The sequence below is a fragment of the Mytilus galloprovincialis genome, chromosome 11, assembly GCF_965363235.1.
Source record: "Mytilus galloprovincialis chromosome 11, xbMytGall1.hap1.1, whole genome shotgun sequence".
NCBI lineage: Eukaryota > Metazoa > Mollusca > Bivalvia > Mytilida > Mytilidae > Mytilus > Mytilus galloprovincialis.
Genome location: NC_134848.1, coordinates 52,994,857 through 53,022,022, shown reverse-complemented (window position 1 = coordinate 53,022,022; position 27,166 = coordinate 52,994,857). Strand labels below are relative to the sequence as shown.

Below are 27,166 nucleotides of genomic sequence, written 5' to 3'. Positions count from 1 at the left end.
GTTTCATTAACTTTGACCACGGTTTTATAAATAATTTATATGTACCAAATGTTAACCTCAGAATGTAACTTCTTCAAGAAATTCCTTTTAAAAATCCATAAATTACGGGAAAAATCATCATATATAATTTCGTCATGTCAGATGTGTTGGATACTCTTTTGACCATAAACAGTTTTTGTCCAGATATCGTAAAATCATACGACGGTTTGACAAAGTTATTTAAAATATATAAAAACTTTAACCACATACTGAACCTACATCGAGGGGGGATAGGAGGGGTCTTGATCCCGAAATCCCGGACTTGAAAAAACGAAATCCCGAGGTCCCGAATTTAAATAAAGCAAATCCCGACATCCCGAAATCCGAAAAAAAGGATTCCCGGATCCCGAAAGGGTCAATTCCGAAATCCCGAGCTTAAAAACACCCGATCCCGGAGTCCCGATAAAGGTCCTATTCCCCCTCTACATCTACACAGTTCAACAATGAGCAAAGCCCATACCGCATAGTCAGCTATAAAAGGCCCCGATAAGACGATGTAAAACAATTCAAACGAGAAAACTAACGGCCTTATTTATGTAAAAAAAAATAAACGAAAAACAAATATGTAACACACAAACAAACGACACATATCCAGAAATCAACGCCACTTTGCTCATTTGAATATTATACTAATAAAATCGGATACGGGTCCGGTCACGGAAATTATATTGATATGATAGGGATTTTTAAAACACAATGTCTATTTTAACTTTAATTTAAGTGATAGACAGGTTGCCGGGACAGAAAATAAATATACACAACAATATACACCATTTAAACGAAACATAATGACTGTCGTTGCAAAAATCAAGGTTCCTGAGCTATTTTGAAAATCGAAGCGAGAGGCTTTTAACATTGCAATATAAAATACAGGCTAAAATGACTGAAACGTCAAATTTGCAAACTTCATGTTGAAAATTGGCTTACAAGGTCACTAGAAAAACAAGTTGCCGGGGTGAAACTTGAAACTTGAATGTCCAAAGAATAAGCAAGTCCAAACCTTGTATGTGTAGTCGTTGGTTGAACTCTAGGTTCCCACGTACAGTTAAAATACCAATATTTTAAGAAGAATAAACTCACGAGAACACGAAAAATTCCGCGTTCATTGTTTTGATTTTGACCGCCTAGCAACTTTACGGAAATATCAGAATGATTATAAACAAGGACTTTGTGACGGGCAACTTATAATATCCGTGTTTTAAAGATTTTAACGATATCAAGCCAGTCTAGTTCAAACTATAATCACGTGGTACAATTCTCATTTACATATTATGAATATTAATTAGCAAAAACCCTACTAATTTCTGGCTATGAACCACTGAAATACAGGCTCATGACATGGTACAGGCACATACATAATGTGGCGGGGTTAAACATGTTAGCAGGATCCCAACCCTCCCTCTAACCTGGGACTGTGGTATAACAGTACAACATAAGAACGAACTATAAAAATCAGTTGAAAAAGGCTTAACTCATCAGATGGACAAAATTACAAGTGGACGTGGCCAATTACTTAAACATCCCAACACAAAAAGACACAATGAACAGTTCTGAGAGTACTTGCAGTTATCTGACAGCTAGTTCAAAGCCACTAACAACTAATAAAAAAAATCATGCATCTAAGACTAAACTATCAATCCGTACACATCCAACAACCAATGGATTTAGTGTAAAGACTTCATAAACAGCCAGAGAAAAGCATGACCTTGTGCAATGCGAAGTTACAGGTATCGACAAATTGTAGATCCATGAATATGTGTATGTATATAACATACTAGTAATATTTAGTTGGCTTTTAATTTACTGATAACAAAATCAATGTTTATACCAATAAAGTATAACAGTACAACATAAGAAAGAACTATAAAAATCAGTTTACGTCTCGGGCTGATATGGAGCTATCAGAGTGATACCCGGGCCGATATGGAAAAGGCCATGTACAAAATGTATTAATCTCTATGTATCGCATTAGGGACGACATAAAAAGTTCAATGTATAGGATAAAAAAACTTCATTCATATAGTTTTTTCACTACCCCCTCCCTAGACTGGTTCGCATGTCTAGATCAATGTGCATATTACATATTTCATATATCTATAGAACAAGGTGATTATATATAGCGGGATCCCCTCTTAACTTAATTTGTAAAAAATTGATTGCATGACCAATAAGGATATATACAAAACTTGCAGCAATTTTGACCCCCACCCCCCAAAAATTTGAATTAAGTTTTTTATCCTTTATTGCTCGATTGTCTGGTGTCAACTCGTCCCTTATCCCATCTTATACGTTTATCTTTACCTATAATGTATTTGCCACCTCTGTCAGATGATCCACTGACACTGTTGTCTTTTGTCAGTGTGGATTAAACTTGTTAAAACCCTATGAATTGTCACTATATACATATACACGATCAGAGGCGGATTTAGGGGGGGGGGCAGGGCCCCCCCTCCCTGCCCCCCCCTTATTTGGAAAAAATTTGGTTGCTTATATAGGGAATCACTGAAGCGTGACTGGAGCGGGCCCCCTCTTAGGTCAGTCAGTGGGCCCCCACTTATGAAAATTTCTGGATCCGCCACTGACGGTCACAATAACAACGATGTACTAATAAAATTGGTTCGATAGAAATGTAAATATCCTACCAACAATATATCTACACAGTTACAGTTGTCATTTCTAATTTATATCACATATAATAATTTCCATATCATAGACATTTCTCTTCAGTATTATAACATTGATGAACGCTTTTATTTTGGTGTAAGCTAAATCATAGTCCAGCATTAATTTCTCAATGTATACATGTTGTCACGTTGAGTTGTCAAGAAATGATTGAAACTTCAAGCAGCCAATAATTATTTGTAGCAAGTTGTTACTCTGAAATAATTCATCAAAAACATGATCCTACATAGGAGTGCGCCGAAATAGAACGGCGATTCAGTGTAAAGAAAGAAAGTCATGATAACTTTGGTTTCATTTCCTGGACGTATATTCTCTTGGCAGACGAAAAAGTAAGTTTATCTAAATGGACAAATAGGCCCATTATATATGATCATAGACAGGACCGGATCAAGCGATTTTTAAAGTGGGGTCGCAACCCACAATAAATGTTCCAACTACATGTCCCCATACAAATGCATTGATCGTACACTAAAAGGGGATTCCAACCCTCCCCTTGGAGTGGGTCTCACTGGGGGGTTCCGATCCCGGATCCCGCTTACTGTTTTGTCAGATTCTCGTATCCCGCTTACACTATGTACATAAGCAATTCTAGTTTTTTTGTCATTTCCCGAGTCCCGCTAGACCTCATTTCCCGAATTCATGACACAATAATTTGACTACGTGTCACGCTTACAAAAAAATCAGCAATCCCTCGTCACGCTTAGACCCCAATACACCTTATCGCTATTTAGTCCAATCCGGGAAAAACAGTCATTTACACAACTTCTTGTTTGGGTCATGCTGTAAGACATAATACTTTTTAATAGTGTCCTGGGAAATAGTGTCCATATGGACACTTTTTCCTAGAATTTAGGTATTCAATAATGTCCATTGCCATGGAATATTGTCCCCTAAGTGGACAAATTGTCATAGCAATATCTATGAAATAGTGTCCACTAGACTACAAAATGTTATGAAATAGAGGACTCTATTTCATGGGGGACATTATTAAATCCTATACTATTATTAACAAATTGTGTCCTCCAAGGGAAGTAATACAATGGTCATTATAATGTTTTATTATGGTTGAATTTTAATAAAATAAGAAAGTTTAAACTTTAAATAGAAATTGATCAATATAAACAATACAAAAATGAAAAAATGGATGGAAAGGAATACAGAGAAATGTATAATTATATAAGAAATATCTTGATAATGCAAATCTAAGCTAGCATATATATGAATATTTCTAATGATATAAATGTTTGTAATTCAACAATTATTAATTGTTTGACATCATATGAAGTTTTGAAAATGAAATTATTTTGTTTACCTACATCTGTTATTTATTTCATTTTGAATAATTGTATAGTAAGTAAGTAAGTAAGTAAATTATTTATTATAGTGACATGTGTAAATATGTACAGATTATAAATATACAATATATGATAAATATTAATACACCCGGCCCAATGGACCTATAAGTCACCTCAAATGAAATTAAGTACTATATATATATATATATTGTAATAATCTAAATTAAAGAAGATCAGCATGGTATGAGTGCCAATGAGATAACTTAAGTAACTAATTCCTGTCAAAGAACAAAATTAGTGTATTAAAAATTAGCAAGAATTGATAAAAATACATTCAGTAATATAACTTAGCAATGGATGTGATTTAATCATATATATAAAAAAAAGTTCAGGAGGATAAAATGTGGTGGACATCTAATCACAGAAGTATAGTATTTAATTATGTTCACTTTCATGGACACTTTTTCATACCCGAGGACAGTTTTTCATAGAAAAAAATGTCCAGGACACATATAAATAAGCAAATATAGTCCAGGGACCATATTTACTAGGGAATAATGTCCGGTGGACACTATTTCATTTGGGACATTATTAAATCCTACAATGCCGCCGAAAATAGAGGTTACCAGTAGTGAGCTGAGGGAGGAAAAACTTTAGAAAGCGACCATTAAAAAACTTTGATAGAAGATGATCCACTTTTTCGAAATTAAAATTGAAGTAAAAAAATATTTTGATTGAAGTATTTACGGTGGTTTAAACAAATCTCATTAAAAAGTATCATGCATGGGGCATTATTTAAACAGGGTCCCAGATAGCTTCAACTCGATGAAAAAGTTGTGTAATTTTAGAACTTATCCGGAATGGAATAAATAGCAATTAGGTGTATGAGACCCACCTTGGATCCGTCACTGATAGATCATGATAAATTGTTGTGCCTTGTGGAATTAAAAAGAACAACATAACGTCACAGTACTTTTTAAAAATTGCACCCATTCAATAAAAACAGCAGCGAGAATCCTACAAGTTTCCAAAGATAGAACATTTGTGGGTATCATCACCACCGAACATCATCGCACAGTGACACCATCGATTAAGTGGAAAACAGTAATATCATACAATAAAACGAGTTATTTTGAGTTATTGTCTGTTACTATTTAATTTTATAGAAGGCATAGAAAGACAAAAATTGAAAAAAAAATATATATTTGAGATATCTTATGATTTGTTGAATTTATAATTTAAATATTATATTTAGGTCACATTTATATCGATAAATTATAAAGAAAAAAAAATAATTATATTTTGGATAGTCCAAAGAACTATGACGTCTTGCTAGGCTATTCTATTTTTTTTCTGGGACACCTACATCGTGTCAAACATTTTTGTAAAAAGGGGGGGGGGATAAATGAGAATGAATGAATGATTTGTTACCGGAAGTCCATCAGTGTTAACTATACAAATTAAACCCCAAAGTCCTGGAATAATAACTTTAGGTACAATCTTGAAGTCCCTGAAAATATTCTTCCGCCTCTCATTATACATGTTATAGAACTAATCTTTATTTATTATTAGTATTTACTGTAAAATATGTTGTCGTCCTGATAATGCATGATATATTTGCCACTGAAAGTAACGTCTCTTGTTTGATATTGTCTGCAAGTGATGTTCGAATCCCAAAATGCATGATATTAAACATGAATTCCAATTTATAATTTCATTTGCTTTTTAAAAAAAGATGGGAAAAAAATGCAAGAAGCTGGCAGTCTTGCAATATCCCCATACATGATAAATGAAGTAAGGGATCACTGTCAAATAGTTCTGTTCTGTTCTTTACAGGTAATTTCTTCCGTTATACATCGGAGCACTCCCACTTAGGAAATAGGTTTAAAGCTAAATCAAATATTTACACATTGTGGTGGGGTGCTTAAGTTGAAGTGAGTCTACCTATGTAAAATGTATGAGTTAAAATACCGTTTGGATTCCTATTATTGAGACAATGAGATGTGTATACCATATGCATAATAATTAAGTTAAAAAAAATATATAAAAAGAGGAGTATAAATAAAAGGATCAATATGTAAAAATATCGTTACTTAAAACAAAACAAAAAAATTGGATTAAATTGTGTCAGTTTGGTATCAGCTTTAGACGAGATTACCAAAAAAGAAGATATTTCAGTGGTTATAAAATTTGGTGGGGTGCTTAATAGGTTGAAGATTGTATGAGTTAAAATACCGTTTGGATTCCTTTTAATGAGACAATGAGATGTGTATACCATATGCATAATTAGTTAAAAAAAATATAAAAGGATCAAAATGTAAAAATATCGTACTTAAAACAAAACAAAAAAATGGAATTAAATTGTGTCAGTTTGGTATCAGCTTTAGGTATTGACAATTCACTTGGTAACTCAACATATACCCTCACGACACTTACCAAAGAGGAAATCCTGGATAATCATAGGTCAGTTCTATGTTTCTTTGGAATTTCAACCAAAGATGAAGAACTGGATCTTCCATCACTGTATTGGATACCTAAACTACATAAGTGTCCTTACAAACAACGGTATATTGCTGGGTCTTCCAAATGCTCCACGAAACCTCTTTCTAAATTATTAACATCTATTTTATCAGCAATCAAAGACGGGCTTCAAAGTTATTGTGAAACTGCCTATTCTAGAGGTGGCGTGAATCAGATGTGGATACTTAAAAATTCAAAAGATCTTTTAGAGTACATACAATCTAACTCTCTTTCATCTTGTAACAGTATTAAAACATTTGACTTTTCTACCCTGTACACAAGTATTCCACATTCCAAACTAAAAGACAAATTGAAAGAGTTGATATTACTTTGCTTCATAAAAAAGAATGGCCAACGTAGATACAAGTATCTTGTCTTAGGGAGGGATAAATCCTACTTTGTAAAGAATCACTCTGATTCAAACAAAAAATTCTCTAAAACTGATATTATCAAGATGCTTGATTTCTTGATTGACAACATATTTGTTACGTTCGGAGGACGTGTTTTTCAACAGACTGTCGGCATTCCAATGGGAACAAACTGTGCCCCTCTACTCGCCGACTTGTTTCTTTATTATTATGAGGCTGACTTCATGCAAGAACTTCTTAGGAAGAAAGATAAGAAGTTAGCAATATCCTTTAACTCTACTTTCCGCTATATAGATGATGTTCTTTCACTAAACAATTCAAAATTTGGTGACTATGTGGAACGCATCTATCCAATCGAACTAGAGATAAAGGATACTACAGATACAGTAAAGTCGGCTTCATATCTTGACTTACATCTAGAAATTGACAATGAGGGTCGGTTGAAAACAAAACTTTACGACAAAAGAGATGATTTCAGCTTTCCAATTGTGAACTTTCCATTTCTAAGTAGCAACATTCCAGCAGCACCTGCATACGGGGTATATATCTCCCAATTGATACGATATTCCCGTGCTTGCATTTCCTATCATGATTTTCTTGATAGAGGTTTGCTGCTCACAAGGAAGCTATTAAACCAAGAGTTCCAAATGGTGAAGTTGAAATCATCCCTTCGTAAATTTTACGGACGCCATCACGAGTTGGTTGACCGTTATGGAATAACCGTTTCACAAATGATATCGGATATGTTCCTTACGTCGTAACTACAATCCCCTTCCCTTTCATGAATATGACCTACCGAATTAGACTATTTACCGGATTTGTAATCACTTAAGCAACACGACGGGTGCCACATGTGGAGCAGGATCTGCTTACCCTTCCGGAGCACCTGAGATCACCCCTAGTTTTTGGTGGGGTTCGTGTTGTTTATTCTTTAGTTTTCTATGTTGTGTCGTGTGTACTATTGTTTTTCTGTTTGTCTTCTTTATTTTTAGCCATGGCGTTGTCAGTTTGTTTTAGATTTATGAGTTTGACTGTCCCTTTGGTATCTTTCGTCCCTCTTTTAGACGAGATTACCAAAAAAGAAGATATCCGTGGTTATAAAATTTGGTGGGGTGCTTAGGTTGAAGATTTTATGAGTTAAAATACCGTTTGGATTCCTTTTAATGAGACAATGAGATGTGTATACCATATGCATAATTAGTTAAAAAAATATAAAAGGATCAAAATGTAAAAATATCGTACTTAAAACAAAACAAAAAAATGGGATTTAATTGTGTCAGTTTGGTATCAGTTTTAGACGAGATTACCAAAAAAGAAGATATTTCAGTGGTTATAAAATTTGTAAATGAGGTGATCCCCTGCCAAGGTATAAATATATATATATATAAGATGTAGCTAATCATGTGGTAGATGGAGGCAGTTAGCTTGGCATTCCATGTAGCCTGCTTGGTCCATCTTTCATGTTTTGTCAGTTAGCTTGGCATTCCATGTAGACTGCTTGGTCCATCTTTCATGTTTTGTCAGTTAGCTTGGCCTTCCATGTAGCCTGCTTGATCCATCTTTCAGGTTTTGTCAGTTAGCTTGGCATTCCATGTAGCCTGCTTGATCCATCTTTCATGTTTTGTCAGTTACCTTGGGATTCCATGTAGCCTGCTTGGTCCATCTTTCATGTTTTGTCAGTTAGCTTGGCATTCCATGTAGCCTGCTTGGTCCATCTTTCATGTGTTATATATATGATTCAATATGCATTATATTAGTTTGTATGGCTGAATACAGTAAAATTGTAATGGTTCATTTAAAGTTAGTACTTTTAATAATTTACTCAGTAAACGATTAGTTCAAACAACTGGGTGACATCCCATTAGTCCGACAACCATTATTCCGACAGCCCATTACTCCGACAGCCCACTATTCTGACAATGCATCTGTCTTGTGTGTATTGGTAAATTTTCTCTAAAAAGACCTACCCTGTTCTCTTTAATATTTGGGGTTGTCCGTTTTGATTCCAATCATTCTTTCCATGCGGGATATTTGTCGCATTATATTTGAGTTGAAACACGTGCTAAATTTCAACTGCTCAGTCCTTACCCTCGACACAGACGTCGGACACAGACGACGACATCATACCATTATAAGATTCCCAAAAAAAGTTTTGCGGTCGTTATAAGACAAATATGACGGACAAGAACATTTCGGTAACTGAGTCTTCTACTTAAATAGTCATGAGGAAAAGTGATATCGGGTCATTGACTGTATATGAAATAGAAATATACAGTCCACGCAGTTTGACTGGTAAGAAATCTAAGACAATGTGTGACATTCTTGTCCTGCTTGTGTCTTTGTCAAATTGTCTAATTGTAAAAACTTAGTACATTATGTGTTTTATGGCAAACTTGACACTTATTTTTCATTTAAGGTGGTACCTAACACCTTTACTAAAATTAATTTGGCTCGTTTAATTTTCTTAAAATTTTGATAAAGTATTTACTTTGAACCATTGACAAAAATATAAAAATTTCAAAAAATTTGAACCAACCGTTTAATCAGAAAAAATACACTGGTTATATAGCATTTTGACAAAAACTTGTTTTGATCATTAAGAAGCTTAATACTCCTTTGACAACACAACGTCATTAAAACGTTCTGCTGATTTTACAGAGTTATCTCCCTGTAGTGTTAGGTACCACCTTAAAGATTGTGTTCAATAAGAAAAATATTTAGATATCATTGATTTTAAGAAAGGTAAGTTAATATGTTAATTAAGAATCGGTGCTCACCCATTACATTAAGAATTGAAAATGTCAGATACTCAAACAATCGTATTGTACAGCTGATAAAGTTGAGGATGAGTGTCATTTTTCAATCGAATGCTCACTTCATAATAATTTGAGGGAGGAACTCTTTTAGCATCTATCTAGCACATGTCAGACTTTAAAAAGTTAAATACATTTTCGATATTTAATAACACAAGAAAACGTTACTATTAAGGGGGGGGGGAAATGATGATTATATTGTTAGTTCTTTTGAATTACATGTATATAGTGCATGTCTTGATAAAAACTGTAATTTGATATCAATGTGTGAGGTAAGGGTTTTTTTTTCTATTTTGTTTTGGCTCCGATTGTGACTGAGGCTTATGTTGCTATTAAGATAATTATATCATATTAGTATTGTAAAGTCTTAATGTTGACCCAATCATTATACCACCGCTTCGAAAAAGCGGGGGCTTACTGTTTTGCCTCTGTCTGTCCACATGTCCAACCGTCCGGCCGTCAGTTAGTCAGACAGTTCATCCGTCCGTCCCATGAATATTTTCGTTGCATTTTTTTCATGAACTATAATACAAGGATTTCTGAAAGGTTTATTGAAGTCGGCTATATGGTTTGATGCGTTTTCAGATTCATTGTCAACAACTTCCTGTTTACCGATAATTTTCACATGACAGCCAAGTTAAAAATGTTCGTCACATTGTTCTCAGGAACTACAATACAATGATTTCTGAAATTTGGTTTCAAGGTTTATATAAGTCAGCTATATTGCGTGATGCTTTTTCAGATTCATAACTCAACAGCGAAATTTTTGAATCATCAGTAGCTCGTGTAGTCGCACTATCTGGGCGTAAATAATAGTTGACTATGTATAGGGTTCTGGATAGTTTTATTAATCAATGAAGCATCAAAAGAAACCCTGTAATATAATATTACATTTAATAACAATGTATATAAATCAATTCTTTTAAAACATGTATTATATCAATCTGATAAATTTACGTAATATGTACATGTGTACTCAAAATAATTAACCAATTTACTGTAAAATACGTCACAGTTCATGAAATTACCAAAATGTGCAATTAACCTTATCTAATCAAAATATAACTTTCTGTGACATCCGAAACAGAATTTAACTTGTCAGAAAAACAAAATAGAAACATAGTTTCTCATTTAACAAAACATTATAATATACGAATTAGCCGTTAAAACTATAAACAAACAGTCTAAGCAAAATAAGCATTAATTAAGCCAATACCAAAAAGCAGTTAACTAATAAAGCTAAGCTAAGCTAAACAAAGCAAAATAACTAAGCTAATAAAATAATAAGCAACTACAAATGAACACTCATTCTTACCTCGTATGAGGTACAAAGGTTATGCCTCTACGTATATTTACATCATATGCAGAACTCTGTCAAATACCTGTATAACAAATACTAAATTATAGTTACTATGCACAGACTTATAAAGTACTTAAAATCTATCTATCGGAGACAAAAATATTATAAAGACTCTGAAAAGTATTTATCAAGTTAACATTTTACTCATTTACTCTCGGACTCATTCTGCTCAAATATTCGGCATTCAATACGTTTATATTTACTCTATTTATTTCCAGGCTTAAATTATGTAGCTCAAATGTAAATCAATAATGTGCCTGTTATAAAAGTTACGTTAACCTTTTAAATAGTTTACAACATTCATTCACCAATCACACGATACACATTCTTACTACGAATTCATGCTAAAATGGAAAGTTACTCATGCGTGAAATACTGATTAATCCGGTAATAAAATTACAATGAAAGTAAGATAAAGACAGAATATCTAAAGAGATAAGTAAGCAAACTGACCTGAAACAATCGTGGAATTCCTCCAATACAAATAGTACAAAATATGAAACAGCAAATAAAGTATATGAAACGTCTGTTCGGTTTGAACATCAATCCACAATTAAATATAGACTGAATAGAAATAAACCGCCAAAAGATATATAACCAATGAAATAGCAGAAAATGTGCGGTCAAATCAAGCGTAAAACACTGACCATCAGAATAGTAGAAGTGAGTAACAATCAAGGCCGAACTAGTCAATCGTCAAAGTCCGTGAATATAAAATACGAATAGCACCACTCATAATTAATTACAATCCGTAATTAATCTATTTGAAAACGAAAACACAAATATGAATTAGGAATTAAATCATCTTTATTAAAGCAAATTCAAATCGGAAATAAAATATACATTACAAAATCATAACGGTATTTATTCAATCGTGAATAAATACACGCTAGCACATACTCCTCCCTGATCTGAAATGACGTCCCGTCATTTGCTCTGTGGAGTTTTCACAATAGCTAAAATCGTCTTTGCTGCTTCTGTTTGTAGATCTCCAAATAAGTTGGTTCCTGCTAATGACGTAATACACTGGATCCTCTGGTACCAATCCTTTTCTGTTACCAAACTAGCTGAATGCGATGTATCATAATTACCTGACCGCATCCAAGCTGGTTTTCTTCTTTCCCTGGTAGACCGTCTAATAGTCTGAGAAGATGACGACGAACTGTCTTCAGGTGGATTCTCCTGCTGTTCTATGTCATTTCCACTTCTTTAAGCGCTTCTCTGTTCTTCTTCCGAATCTGTCTCATCAACTGTCGTAACTGAATCAGCCTGAGAAAGGGCGTCCCCATCAGATCCTGAAGCTTCTGTCTCTAATACCTCATTTTGCTCTCCTTGCTGCGATGTTAAATCTGTAACGGATGGGTTACTGTCATCATCAGCATGAATGTATAATGACCAATTCAACTGACTCCTCATCAGAAGATTCATTCTGTCTGTAGTCCTGAATTGGTACTGGTCTATCGGGTATCATTGTAGGTGGTACTTTTGTTGGCTTTCTTTTTCTTAGTGTCTGTACTGGTTTGTTCTCTTCATTATGCTCATGTGTTTCCGTGATGAATCCTACAGGTAGTAAATGGTTCCTGTGCAAATTTCGCTTCTTTCCACCACCATGTTCTTTTTGCACTGTATAAACTGGAATGTCTTTATTTGGTTGATCAAGAACACGGTAAGAATCCTTTTCCCATTTGTCAGATAGCTTATGTCGTCCTTCAAATGCGTTGATTCGTACCAGTACTCTGTCTCCCTTCTGTATAGTTGCACCACGTACCTTAGTATCATAACCTCCTTTCTGTTTCAACTGAGATTTCTTCGACATTTCTGCTGCAGCCTTGTGTGCATACTCTAGTCTATCTTTGAGGTTGTTGATATAGTCTTGACTCTTTGCTTCCTTCCTTAAACCAAAAGCAATATCTACTGGTAATCTCGGATTCTTCCCAAACATCAAAAAGTATGGTGAATAGCCTGTTGAATCGTGTCTGGTACTGTTGTAGCAATATACCAATGGTCCAACATAAGCCTTCCAGTCTCTCTTCTGTTCAACCTCCAGGGTTCCAAGCATACTCATTAATGTCCGGTTAAACCTCTCGCATTGTCCATTTCCTTGTGGGTGATAACTGGTGGTGCGGGATTTTACCATTCCTGTTAACGTACAGAGATCCTTAATAAGCTTAGACTCAAATTGTGCTCCCTGGTCTGAGTGAAGTCTTTCGGGAAGTCCATAGTGAACAATGTAGTGGTTATACAGTGCTTCAGCTGTTGTTCTTGCTTTCATATTCCTTGTTGGTATAGCTTGTGCAAACCTGGTGAAATGGTCTGTAATTACTAAGACATACTGTTGTCCTCCCTTCGATGGTTCCAGGGTTAGATAATCCACGCATACAAGCTGTAACGGTGCCGTGGTCTGAATACTTACCAGAGGTGCTCTGTGATTAGGGATGGTTTTCCTCCGTAAACATCTGCCACAGTGTGAAAGCCATTCCTCTACATCTTTCGCCATACCTGGCCAATAAAAGCGGTCCCTGAGTAGTGATAGAGTCCTATCTTTTCCCTGGTGTCCTATATCATTGTGGTATGCTTGTAAAATGGTGGTGATAAGTTGTGATGGTAATACAAGTTGTTTCTTCACTTCATCTTCAGTATTAACTACTCTGTATAGAATATCATCAATAATCTGTAGGTGGTTAAATTGTCTCTTCAATATGGGTTCCCCTTTATCAGGTTTCTGCTGTTTTTCTACCATCTCTATCCAACGTGTTATCATCTTGTCCTGTTGTTGGGCTTTCTTCCAATCTATGATGTCAGTGGTTGATGGCCCATCTAACACATTGTTCTCTTCGTCCTGAACTAAGTTGGGGTTAATGGCTAAACATTCTGCAAAAGGTGTTGGTACAACTGCATCACAGATGGCACGTACGGAATCAATGTTGATGTCTGATCGATCTTCAGAAACTGGTAGCCGGCTGAGTCCATCTGCATCTGCGTTTGTTCTTCCAGGGCGGTACTTGATGTTGAAGTGATAGCTGGCTAAGTCTGCTAACCATCGGTGACCTGTAGCATCCAGTTTTGCTGTTGTCAGAACATATGTGAGTGGATTGTTATCTGTCCATACCGTAAATTGTTGTCCAAACAGGTAATCTTTAAACTTATCTGTAATAGCCCACTTCAATGCCAAAAACTCCAATTTATGTGGCGGGTAGTTCTTTTCCGCTTTCGTCAGACCCCTGCTAGCATAGCTAATAACTCGCTTTTCACCTTTCTGTTCCTGATATAAGACTGCTCCTAATCCAATTCCCGAAGCATCCGTGTGTAACTCAAACGGTAGAGTATAATCGGCATATCCTAAAATAGGTGCTGATGTAAGTAGTCGCTTCAAGGTGGCAAAGGCTGTCTCTTGATCTGGTCCCCAGTTCCATGCTATCTGTTTCTTGGTCTTTCCTTTGCTTCCTTTCTTACCTGTTGGTGATGGCATCAAATCAGTGAGAGGTCTACTAATCTGGCTGAAATTCTTGATGAATCTTCTGTAGTAGCCTACAAACCCAAGAAATCGTCTGACATCCTCTGGCGATGTTGGTTTCGGCCAAGTAGTTACTTTGTCTGTCTTCTCTGGGTCTATCTCTTTTCCTGCCTCTGAAACTATATGACCAACAAACTTCACCCGTCTCTTAAAGAAGGAACACTTCTTTGGCGCTAGCTTTAAGTTGACTTGCCTTATTCTCTCCATCACTAGCCTGAGGTTCTCTAGATGCTCCTCATACGTCTTCCCAAAAATGATAACGTCGTCTATGAAAACACAGCATATCCTCAGATTGTAGTCGGCTAAGCAGTCCTCCATCATTCTCTGGTAAGTGGCTGGACTGTTGGTTAAACCAAACGGCATCCTGTTATACTCATAAAAACCCAATGGACCGACTGTAAAGGCTGTTCTTTCTTTGTGTGGCTCATAGATCTCAATCTGATGGTACCCTGATTTCATATCTACGACCGAATAGTACGTCGATCCTGCCAGACAATCCAGAAGTTCATCTATTCTTGGAAGTGCATAACTATCTTTTTTTGTAGCGTTGTTTAGCTTTCTGTAGTCTACACACAGGCGCAGGCTGGAGTCTTTCTTCCTCACTAATACCACATTGGACGCAAAAGGACTGTGTGATGGTCTAATAATCCCCATATCCAGTAACTGCCTCAAATGTGCCCGTACCTCGTCATATGCTGTTGGTGGTATGTGGCGGTATCTCTCTTTAAACGGTTTATCTTCAAGAAGGTCGATTCTATGCTGCACCGTGTCGGTGTGACCTACATCATCATCCCTCTTGGAAAAGATGTCCATGTACGAACGGATAAGTGTACGTCCTTCCCCAAATTGTTCATCCGTGAGATTACTTTTGGTGAATTCCATCTTCTCCATAATACTTACCTTTTCATCATCTTGTGTTGTTGGTTGCGATGGTTCGATGGTAACTGGGTGGATCTCACATATTATGGCTCTAGGTGGTATACTTACAGTTATGGTAGTTATGTTGGAAATGCGTATCTTCACCGGTCCATTCTTTCTGTGTTGGTAGCTGATTAATGTTGGTTCGATGTCTAAGTCTTCGTGATTTTTTGCAAGTAAAGACGACTGTAACATTGCTGGTGAATCATGATATGGTATTTCTTTGTCTAAGTAGCCGGTTAATGTGATGTATGAATTTGGTGGTACTGTTACAGACTTGATCTCACCACTTCTGATAATTCCAAGACGGTTGCTGTTCTTTGTAAGTTGTTTCTCTCTAAGTATGATGCATCTTAACGCTAGGTACCATGGTGTAGTCAAGCTGCTTTCCTGTAAAAATCTAGCTCCTATACTTACCTTAAGTGTATCTATGATGGTTGAAAGCATGTTTGTTCCTAGTAGCAGCGGTACCTGTTTGTTGTATCTACTGTCTGGTATAACTAGGAGTATACATGGGTATTCCTGATGGTGACCTGGTATCTGTATGCAAGTTTCAGTATAGCCAAGGTATGGTAACTGTTGCCCATCTGCACACTCTATATCTAGCAAGGTTGTTATGTCCATTAATGGTGTCTGTATATACTGGTTGAAGAAAGATTGGCTGACTGTTGACACTGTTGAGCCGGTATCTAATAAGGTTGATGTTTCCATACCATTTATGTTCATCTTTACTTCTGTTGGCTGACCAAAGAGTCCTGGTGGTGTCTTTACCCGACTGACTTTGGGAACCTTGCTGTTCTCTAAACCTATGGACGTTCCCCCTGCATAGGCTTGTTGGAGTTTAAATGTTGCTGACTATGATCCATTCTAACTTTGCATCCTATCTTCAGATGTCCTGTCTGTCCACATCTTCAACATTGGTAATCTCTATCTGGATTATCTCTTCCTCCTCTGTAGTTGTTCTGTCCTCTACCTCTATTTGAATTTCCTCCTCTACCTCTATATCCTCCTCTATTTTGTTGTTGTTGTCCAAACTGTGGTTGCTGTTGCCATGGTGATGACTGATTGGGCTGCTGCCATTGTCTCGACTGATTTGGTGGTTGAAATTGTGGGGGTTGTGTATGTTGTTCCTGATGGTTCCATGATGCTTGCTCCCATCTTTTATCATTACAATCCAGTCTGGTATGTATCTGATTAATCAAACCTTTGATCTCCTGTAGACCTTCGTCTTCAGGTTGGGTTGTTATAGCCTTGTTTATGTGTGTCTTGGTCTCTGCTGGTAGTGTTTCACTTCTGCTGCTATGATCGCTCTCTATCTGCCTTAAAGCTACACGTAGTCCATCAAAATCTCCAATGGTATCATATTTATGTCCTGAAATATCCTTCAAGTGTGGTTTTAATCCTGTCCAAATCATTGCATGAAGCATGTTATCAACATCTTGTCTCTGTACAAGTCCTCTATCAACTGCTTTTCCAATAATTCCTTCCAGTCTACAACTCCAGGCTGTTACACTTTCTGTTGGTCGTTGTCTTGAACCATAAAACTCAGCTAAAAGCTCTTCTTTCTTGTCCACACTTCCGTATATGCTATCAAGTTTCTGGATTATAACTTTTACAGTTGCGTTGAGTTCCAACCTCATAGCTACAAGTCCTGCTTCCCCTCTTAATGATCTTCTTACTGCATTCAATATAGCATCTTGCTCATAATTCTGCTTAAGTAAACACTGGACTTCATGTCTCCATAATTCATAGGTAGTGTCGCCTGCCTTTGGTTCTGTTCCTGAAAACCAGGTTATCTTTGGTGGATGGTTCATCATCATCTTGGTCACATTAACTGGTTTAGGTGGTGCTACAAGTGAATGTGGTTGTAAATTAGGAGCTGGTTCTGGTTTCTGTTCCTTGAGTGCTCCCTGTGACGTCAGATATTCCATCATCCAATTCTTTAAGTCCTCAGGGGTATCAGCTTTAGGTTTAGCTCCCATCTTTTCAAACATCTCAAAAGTCGTCATCATCTCAGCTGTAGGCGTTTTTGGACTTGCTGGCTGTGCAGTAATAATTTCTTCTTCCTTGAACTTATGAGCCATGTTGAGTAGAAATTCCAGTGTGAAAATCCAGAACAAAATCAAAATCTAGTCGGCAATACGGAAAACTGTATATAAAAAAAATATGCGCGTACAAAATATCCGAGTATAGCTGTAACGGTCGAATAATCAGCGTATAATAAGCCAATCGAAAAGTACGACAACTACGGATAAAATATATCTATATCGAATATACTACATGTACTATAACGCACTGTATAAACTATAATATGCTCAAGTCAAAGTCTAAACTGTCCACTCAATACCAATGATCAGTCTGGGATAGAAATACTCTAAGTATAGACCAGGTAGTAATAAAGATCACTAGCACTACCCTAAAAGTAACTGTATAGCTGGCAGAAACAAGTCTCAAAGATGGTAACTGATAGTACAAACAACAAACTAAGATCTCACTCAAGTGTAAGTGTACAAGTGTTAGTAAGTATGTGCAGAGATATGGATGGGTTCACATGCAAAGGTATAAGGAATGGTATCACCTATATAACATGCACTATAACTCTATCATACACCAAGATTCACACAAAGTTTATCAATATCAAACTTATTTATCACCTATGTCAGTAATAAAAAAAAAATAATATATCAAAAAAAATTTCTAAGTCTGTGCTGAAAATTCTATGTAAAAAAAAATCAACAATACAACACAAACTAGACAGCTAAGTCAATATTAGTAATAATCACAATGTCTAATAATGCTTATGTACATGTAACTAACATCACATCTCAACCGCATAATCATATAAATGTTGCGCAAAGTTGCAACCTATGTGGTATAGTATAAATGAAAAAAAAAATTGCGTGTATGCTATGTTCAAGTGTAAATGTGTATGCAAAGTCTCTATGTGTAAAGGCTTTAACTCACAAAAGTGTATGCGTGTATGCACTATTACCAAAAACAAGTATTGGTTGTGACAAAATTAACTAAATTGCAAACTATTGTTAATTCGCAAATCAGTGGCTTGAGAATTCAATATTAAATTTTCAAACAATCAATCAATGCACGTTGTCACAATGTTTATGTTTATACAGGATGTGTATGTACTTCCGGTTGACCTTGACCTGTATTGACCCAGTTTGACCTCGAAGGGGGGTGGGGATTGTGGTCCGGTGGTCAAGTATCAATGTATAACTAAAGTGTAAAAATACATGTACATATAATCAATCAACACCAAGTGATGTTCAACATGAACCTTCAATGATTGACAAGTGTTCTAAAGTGTCTCTAATCTATGTGTAAAAATACAAATGAAAAGTCGTCGAAATTTTCAAAGACAATATTTTCAAATTTCTCAATAAATTCTGAATAAATCGCTACTCAATACCATTAGTCATGTAGTCAACATACATATGAATCAATTATAAATGAAAAGTAACTTACAAATACAAGAATAAACACAAAATATCAGGTCCTTTCTTGAACTTGTGCACAAAATTTCCATGTGTTGTTTTCGTACTCGAGTACCGGAAATCGAAATGTCAACAATGGCCAAACTCGGTTTCGAATTCTAGAATACGCCGGCCGGAGCTACGGTTCACTATTTCTCTCACTTGGAATATTCCGGTCGGAGCCAACGGATCCTTTTTTGATCTTTTCTATCTAGATGTTTTGTCGTGAATCCTTCACTATCCACCAAATAACGTGGGCGCCAAAATGTAGTCGCACTATCTGGGCGTAAATAATAGTTGACTATGTATAGGGTTCTGGATAGTTTTATTAATCAATGAAGCATCAAAAGAAACCCTGTAATATAATATTACATTTAATAACAATGTATATAAATCAATTCTTTTAAAACATGTATTATATCAATCTGATAAATTTACGTAATATGTACATGTGTACTCCAAATAATTAACCAATTTACTGTAAAATACGTCACAGTTCATGAAATTACCAAAATGTGCAATTAACCTTATCTAATCAAAATATAACTTTCTGTGACATCCGAAACAGAATTTAACTTGTCAGAAAAACAAAATAGAAACATAGTTTCTCATTTAACAAAACATTATAATATACGAATTAGCCGTTAAAACTATAAACAAATAGTCTAAGCAAAATAAGCATTAATTAAGCCAATACCAAAAAGCAGTTAACTAATAAAGCTAAGCTAAGCTAAACAAAGCAAAATAACTAAGCTAATAAAATAATAAGCAACTACAAATGAACACTCATGCTTACCTCGTATGAGGTACAAAGGTTATGCCTCTACGTATATCTACATCATATGCAGAACTCTGTCAAATACCTGTATAACAAATACTAAATTATAGTTACTATGCACAGACTTTAAAGTACTTAAAATCTATCTATCGGAGACAAAAATATTATAAAGACTCTGAAAAGTATTTATCAAGTTAACATTTTACTCATTTACTCTCGGACTCATTCTGCTCAAATATTCGGCATTCAATACGTCAATATTTACTCTATTTATTTCCAGGCTTAAATTATGTAGCTCAAATGTAAATCAATAATGTGCCTGTTATAAAAGTTACGTTAACCTTTTAAATAGTTTACAACATTCATTCACCAATCACGATACACATTCTTACTACGAATTCATGCTAAAATGGAAAGTTACTCATGCGTGAAATACTGATTAATCCGGTAATAAAATTACAATGAAAGTAAGATAAAGACAGAATATCTAAAGAGATAAGTAAGCAAACTGACCTGAAACAATCGTGGAATTCCTCCAATACAAATAGTACAAAATATGAAACAGCAAATAAAGTATATGAAACGTCTGTTCGGTTTGAACATCAATCCACAATTAAATATAGACTGAATAGAAATAAACCGCCAAAAGATATATAACCAATGAAATAGCAGAAAGTGTGCGGTCAAATCAAGCGTAAAACACTGACCATCAGAATAGTAGAAGTGAGTAACAATCAAGGCCGAACTAGTCAATCGTCAAAGTCCGTGAATATAAAATACGAATAGCACCACTCATAATTAATTACAATCCGTAATTAATCTATTTGAAAACGAAAACACAAATATGAATTAGGAATTAAATCATCTTTATTAAAAGCAAATTCAAATCGGAAATAAAATATACATTACAAAATCATAACGGTATTTATTCAATCGTGAATAAATACACGCTAGCACACTCGCACCATCACTGGTTGTTCTTGATTTATATGCTCTTTATAGACCCTTTAATTTGGAAAATGAAATATTCTTTCTGTTTTATTCTATATACAGATTTCGAATTGAGTATATAGAAAGTATTCGAAATACCTAAGCCTTATTTTATATATATCCAGAGTGATTTTTGGTGGAAGAAGACGTCAAGTCTTCTGAAGACCTATGGGACCGACTTTAAACTCATTGAGCCTCCGTATGCTGCATTCGTTTCTGTGTATTACAAGTCATAACAACTTAAGATTCCTGACACCGATTTTTACACATGATTAAGCATCTGAATCATTTAATTTGTAAATTAGGATTTAAAAACAATCACTATCGTAAATATGACCTTTTTATTTAAATTAATAGATTTCATCTCATCCACATGAAATCCATGTACGTTATTTGTTTACTTGTAACCGGATGTTTTTACTGTAGATATTTGTAATACGCATGCGTGGATTTGGTATCGGGACAACTCGCCCTGTTTACAACTTCGCCCTTGAAGTTACGAATTTGCAATCTTGCAGACAAGAAGATTTTGTTTTTAATAAATAAAAAGGATCTATTTCTTATTAAATTGGTGTCTTTATTCATTGTTTTCCTTGTCATGTGAATTAGATGCCTTTCTACTTCAAATGGTTTGAATCTATTTATAAAATTATTCAAGACTCAGTTGACAAGAGCAGTACGTTACTGTTGGGAGAATTTGATTAAACTCTAAATGCTCATAGAATAAGAAATATAATTGAAACTGAACCTCCTTCTGAATAATTTATTGCAATATAAATATAAATCCCTTTTGACAAGAGAAATCTGACTTTTGTCAGAAATATTTTTTTCACATGTGCAAAGGTAATCACGTGTGGCGGCCATATTGGTTTGTTTACAAATATGTGAAGAAGCCTGTAGAACCATGACCTAAACATAAATAGTCTCCGAGAGCGTAAACTTTATGCAATACTATTTTATCAATCATGATTATTTTCATAAATTTAAATTTGATTATTTAAAGAAATAAAATTATAACAATTACGATTTTAGATAAGAGATTCTACTCAGACATGCTGTGATCTATTTATAGCCAAATTAGTTTACCTGTGTGAAAATGTAAATAATTTGTTTACTAAACAAGTAAAGAGAAACTATGGATGGAAGATAATAATTTACATAAATATTTCAGGACATTTGATTGATTTTAATAAATATAGGATTTGAAAACTGCAAGTGGAAACAAATTTAATCATTAGCTACATAATCAGCTGAAAATTTTTCTCGCAAACATCGGGTGATGTAACTGATAAAAATCACTCCATCAATCCTCCAGCCCTTTCACATATTAAGCAATAGATCTACTTATTATTGTAGAATATTCAATGAATATACATTCATCGTCTAATTGAATATATCGGGTAATCGGATATTTTTAGCTGAAATTTTTGGTATCCGATTGTCCGGAGTCTACTGTACTACCATAAACATGATAAAAATAGTAAATAGTATTTTTTTCACTAATTTTTTGACATGATACTGGTTGTAACATATTTTATTTTTGTATTCAGGTTGGGACCCCCCCCCCAATTATGAGTGGTATCCCTTAAATAAGGGACTGTTCCTAAAACAAGGGGTCATTTTACTGTTGAAAAAAAAAGAAAGAACATTTTTAAGATTTTTATTAAACTCAAAAGTGGGAAAATTCTTATATTTGGAATAACTTTTCTAAATGAGGGGTCAAGTTAATAAAGAAGATATAAAAACCCCTATGGGAACTTTCAAAAGTTGGCGGGTATGTAACAAGCCTTACTATTTTACTGATCCATTTATGGGCATTATGTTTTCTGGTCTGTCCGTTCGTCCTGCTTCTGGTTATAAAGTTTATGGTCGAGGTAGTTGATGAAGTTGAAATCCAATCAACTTGAAACTTAGTGCACAGGTGTTCCTTATGATATAATCTTCTTAATTTTACTGCCAATTTACAAATTTTACCTAATTTTCACAGTCCACTGAACATAGAAAATGATTGTACGGATGGGAAATCCATGTACTTATGACCTTTTCTTGTTTGAAGAAAAAAAAAATACATCATAACGATAATGGATCAAAGCAGCCTTGGTAAGTGGGGCTGCTTTTGTGGTAATTCAGGTTACCTTTTATTCACCTTCTTCCACCTCAGAGCTATCAGCTCTTTGATTTAAAATATGGGATTACATATTTAAACGTAATAATACAGACAGACAAATTTTATTTTACCCTAATACCCTGATACTTGACTTGATAAGTGTCGGACTTATGGGTTGTCGGAGTATTGGGCTGTCGGAGCAATGGGTTGTCGGACTATTGGGTTGTCGGATTAATGGGTTGTCGGACCAATGGTCTGTCGGACTAATGGGCTGTCGGAATAATGGCGTGTAACCATATTTTTATTTTATAAGCCGCAAGCATGTCATGCAGATTTAAATAATGGCGTGTAACCGTTCAACTGATTACAGAAGTAAACTAGTTTGTATGTTCCTTCTAAATCTGCATGACATGCTTGCGGCTTGCCACTAGACGGTTACACGCCATTATTTAAACTAGTTTACTGCTGTAATCAGTTGAACGGTTACACGCCATTATTTAAATCTGCATGACATGCTTGCGGCTTGCCACTAGACATTAATGACATTAAGGAAGCAACAGTCAAACGTTATTTAAATGTTGCTTAGGCCAAATAAAAATATATGTGTGGTTCCAGTAACCCTACCGTCCCTACTTTTTCGGCTTAAAAAAAAGCCTACCCTAAAGATTTTATCGTCATTTTTCATTAAGCACTGCTAAAGTCAGAATGTTGCTCCCATAGAGTCAGACTCAATGTAAAAAAAAAACATAAAATAAAAAAAAAGAAATCCTAACTAGTACCTACCCTAACTTTTTTTCAGATGTAACTGGAACCAGTGTCCACACATACTTTTTATTTGGCCTTATCAATCATGTTTCAATTCTGCTAAATATCAACAAGTGGCGCTGAACTAACTAAATTAATGATAAAACGTTTTGAATTTCCATCTACATGTATCAACTTTTTTTTAATTCAGGTGCAATGTAAATAACAGAATTTAAGTCTGGGATGTGGCTTTTACATGGCAGCGTTTTAAAAGGAAACTATCTATAGCTACGTTGTAATTGTCAAGTGTGTTACACTAAAAACAACATAGACTGTTAATGGTGATTTACAGGTTTTAATCTTAAATATCTTTTTTTGTTTATTGCAGAGTTGAACAAGGACACAATTACTGGAGTTGAACCTTTTTGAACATGTTGAAAAAATGAATGTCTTGGAGGATTAATTGGTAAATTGTTGAAGTTTCAGTTAATTCAGTAATTAACAAAAAGGCATGGCAACATACACAGACGATACACATGATAAACCTCATGCCTGTGGTGTATGTGGTAAAAGGTTTAGTCAGCGTCCTTATTTACAGATTCACATGAGAATACATACCGGTGAAAGACCTCATGACTGTGGTGTATGTGGAAAAGGGTTTAGACAGCCTGGTAGTTTACAGAATCATAAAAGAATACATACCGGTGAAAGACCTCATGAGTGTGGTGTATGTGGTAAAGGGTTTAGTCGGCTTGGTAGTTTAAATACTCACAAGAGAACACATACAGGTGAAAAACCTCACTTCTGTGGAGTATGTGGTAAAGGGTTTAATCAGCTTGGTAATTTAAATACTCACAAGAGAATACATACCGGTGAAAGACCTCATGAGTGTGGAGTATGTGGTAAAGGGTTTAGTCGGCTTGGTAGTTTAAATACTCACAAGAGAATACATACAGGTGAAAAACCTTATGACTGTGGTGTATGTTGTAAAGGGTTTAGTCAGTCGGGTAGTTTAAAGACTCACATGAGAACACATACGGACGATAAACCTTATGCCTGCGGTATATGTGGTAAAGATTTTAGTCAGCGTCCTTATTTTAACATTCACATGAGAATACATACAGGTGAAAAACCTCATTGCTGTGGTGTATGCGATAAAGGTTTTAGTCGGCGTCCTGAATTACAGATTCACATGAGAATACATACAGGTGAAAAACCTTACTACTGTGGAGTATGTGGTAAGGGTTTTAATAAGCTTGGTAATTTACAAACTCACAGGAGAATACACACAGGTGATAAACCTCACGTCTGTGATGTATGTGGTAAAAGGTTTAGTCAGTCGGGTGGTTTAAAGAATCACATGAGAACACACACAGGTGATAAACCTCATGCCTGTGGTATATGCGGTAAAGGTTTTAGTCAGCGTCCTTATTTAAAGATTCACACGAGGATACATACGGGTGAAAAACCTCATGGATGTGGTGTATGCGGTAAAGGATTTATTCAGCCTTGTAGTTTAAAGAATCACATAAAAACACATACAGGTGATAAACCTTATAAATGCGATGTATGTGGTAAAGGCTTCAGTCGGCAGGGTAGTCTAAAGACTCACCGGAAAACACATACGGAAGATAAGCATTATGCTTGTGATGTATGTGGTAGAGGCTTTAGTAAGTATTTGTATTTACAGAGACACGAAAGAACACATACAGGTTATTAACCTTAGTACTGTGTCGTATGTGGTAAATACTTTAGTCAGCTGGGTAGTTTACAGAATCACCTGAAAACACAAACGGGCGAGTAACCTCATGACTGCAGTGTATGTGGTTACACGCTTATTCATAATTTACAGACACACATGAGAATACATACGGACGATAAACCTCATGACTGTGACGCATGTGGTAAAAGTTAAGTCCTCACACGAGAACACATACCGGTGAATACCCTCATAAATTTGGTGTATGCGGTAAAGGATTTAGTCGGCTTGATCATTTACAGAATCACACAAAAACACATAGTGGAGATAAATCTCATATTGGTGATAAAGTTGAAAATGGCAATGATGTATGCGTCAAAAAGTTTATTAAGCTTGGTATTTTAAAGGTTCACATGAGAACACATACAGATGATGCACCTCATATCGGCGATGCAAGTGAGTAAGGGTTTAGCACACTTAGTAATTTACAGATTAACATGAAAACACATACATTTTTTTTGTACCTATGGTAAGATCAGTGACGTATACATGGAAAAGAATGTATGAATTTTATTTATTTGCAGAAACATATTATGAAAATATATATAGCTGATACACCTTATATTTGTGATATATGCGGTAAATGAGTTACTCATCCTAGGTAGTTAACAGTTTCACATGAGAACACATACAGTCGATAAATCTCATTATTGTGATGTTGTTGGTAAAAGTCTTAGTAATATTAGAAATGCACAGAGACACATGATAACACATACTGTGATGTTGGAAGTAAATGTTTTAGTTATATTAGAAATGTACAGAGACACATGAGAACACATACTGTGATGTTGGAAGTAAATGTTTTAGTTATATTAGAAATGTACAGAGACACATGATAACACATACTGTGATGTTGGAAGTAAATGTTTTAGTAATATTAGAAATGTACAGAGACACATGAGAACACATACTGTGATGTTGGAAGTAAATGTTTTAGTAATATTAGAAATGTACAGAGACACATGAGAACACATACTGTGATGTTGGAAGTAAATGTTTAAGTAATATTAGAAATGTACAGAGACACATGAGAACACATACTGTGATGTTGGAAGTAAATGTTTTAGTAATATTAGAAATGTACAGAGACACATGATAACACATACTGTGATGTTGGAAGTAAATTTTTTAGTAATATTAGAAATGTGCAGAAACACATGATAACACATACTGTGATGTTGGAAGTAAATGTTTTAGTAATATTAGAAATGTACAGAGACACATGAGAACACATACTGTGATGTTGGAAGTAAATGTTTTAGTAATATTAGAAATGTACAGAGACACATGATAACACATACTGTGATGTTGGAAGTAAATTTTTTAGTAATATTAGAAATGTGCAGAAACACATGATAACACATACTGTGATGTTGGAAGTAAATGTTTTAGTTATATTTAGAATGTACAGAGACACATGAGATCACATAAATGAGATACATCTTATGTATTTGGTAAAAGTTTTAATCGGCTTTGTAATTCACAGAAACACATTAAATTAATTACAAGACATGTATACATGGTATACAACCTGTAAAACCATTATAAATGTTATGCATGTGTTGCAGAATTTAATGGAATTTGTGACTTAAATAGACACTTTAGAATACAAACTTGGGTAAAACTCGTTAAAAGGATTTTTGTATTGAAGAATTTATTTGAATTAAAAATTAAACGTTATTAAAGATTAAAGATTGACGTGTAAATGTAAGAACATACATGTTAGCATATATATAAAAGAAGATGTGGTATGATTGCCAATGAGACAATTGCCTACAAGAGACCAAAATG

At 35.0% G+C, this 27,166-nt stretch overlaps 1 protein-coding gene and 2 long non-coding RNA genes across 4 annotated transcripts; 1 reads left to right on the top strand and 2 right to left on the bottom strand.

Moving 5' to 3' along the window:
• Positions 1–2,963: 2,963 nt before the first annotated feature.
• Positions 2,964–26,865, top strand: LOC143052365 (uncharacterized). The gene is made up of 2 exons (XM_076225375.1): positions 2,964–3,050; positions 24,005–26,865. The coding sequence occupies exon 2, from the start codon at positions 24,128–24,130 to the stop codon at positions 25,334–25,336; it is 1,209 nt and encodes a 402-aa protein (XP_076081490.1). The 5' UTR covers positions 2,964–3,050; positions 24,005–24,127; the 3' UTR covers positions 25,337–26,865.
• On the bottom strand, positions 10,545–12,265 carry LOC143052377 (uncharacterized). Of its 2 annotated transcripts, XR_012971102.1 has the most exons (3): positions 11,531–12,265; positions 11,033–11,099; positions 10,545–10,591 (listed from the first exon to the last, which is right to left on the bottom strand). It is a non-coding gene; the product is annotated as an uncharacterized LOC143052377 (long non-coding RNA). The 2 variants fall into 2 exon arrangements; XR_012971101.1 differs by having other exon boundaries at positions 11,033–12,265.
• LOC143052375 (uncharacterized) lies at positions 19,025–20,726 on the bottom strand. Its single transcript, XR_012971099.1, has 3 exons — positions 20,289–20,726; positions 19,794–19,860; positions 19,025–19,352 (listed from the first exon to the last, which is right to left on the bottom strand). It is a non-coding gene; the product is annotated as an uncharacterized LOC143052375 (long non-coding RNA).
• Positions 26,866–27,166: the final 301 nt, after the last annotated feature.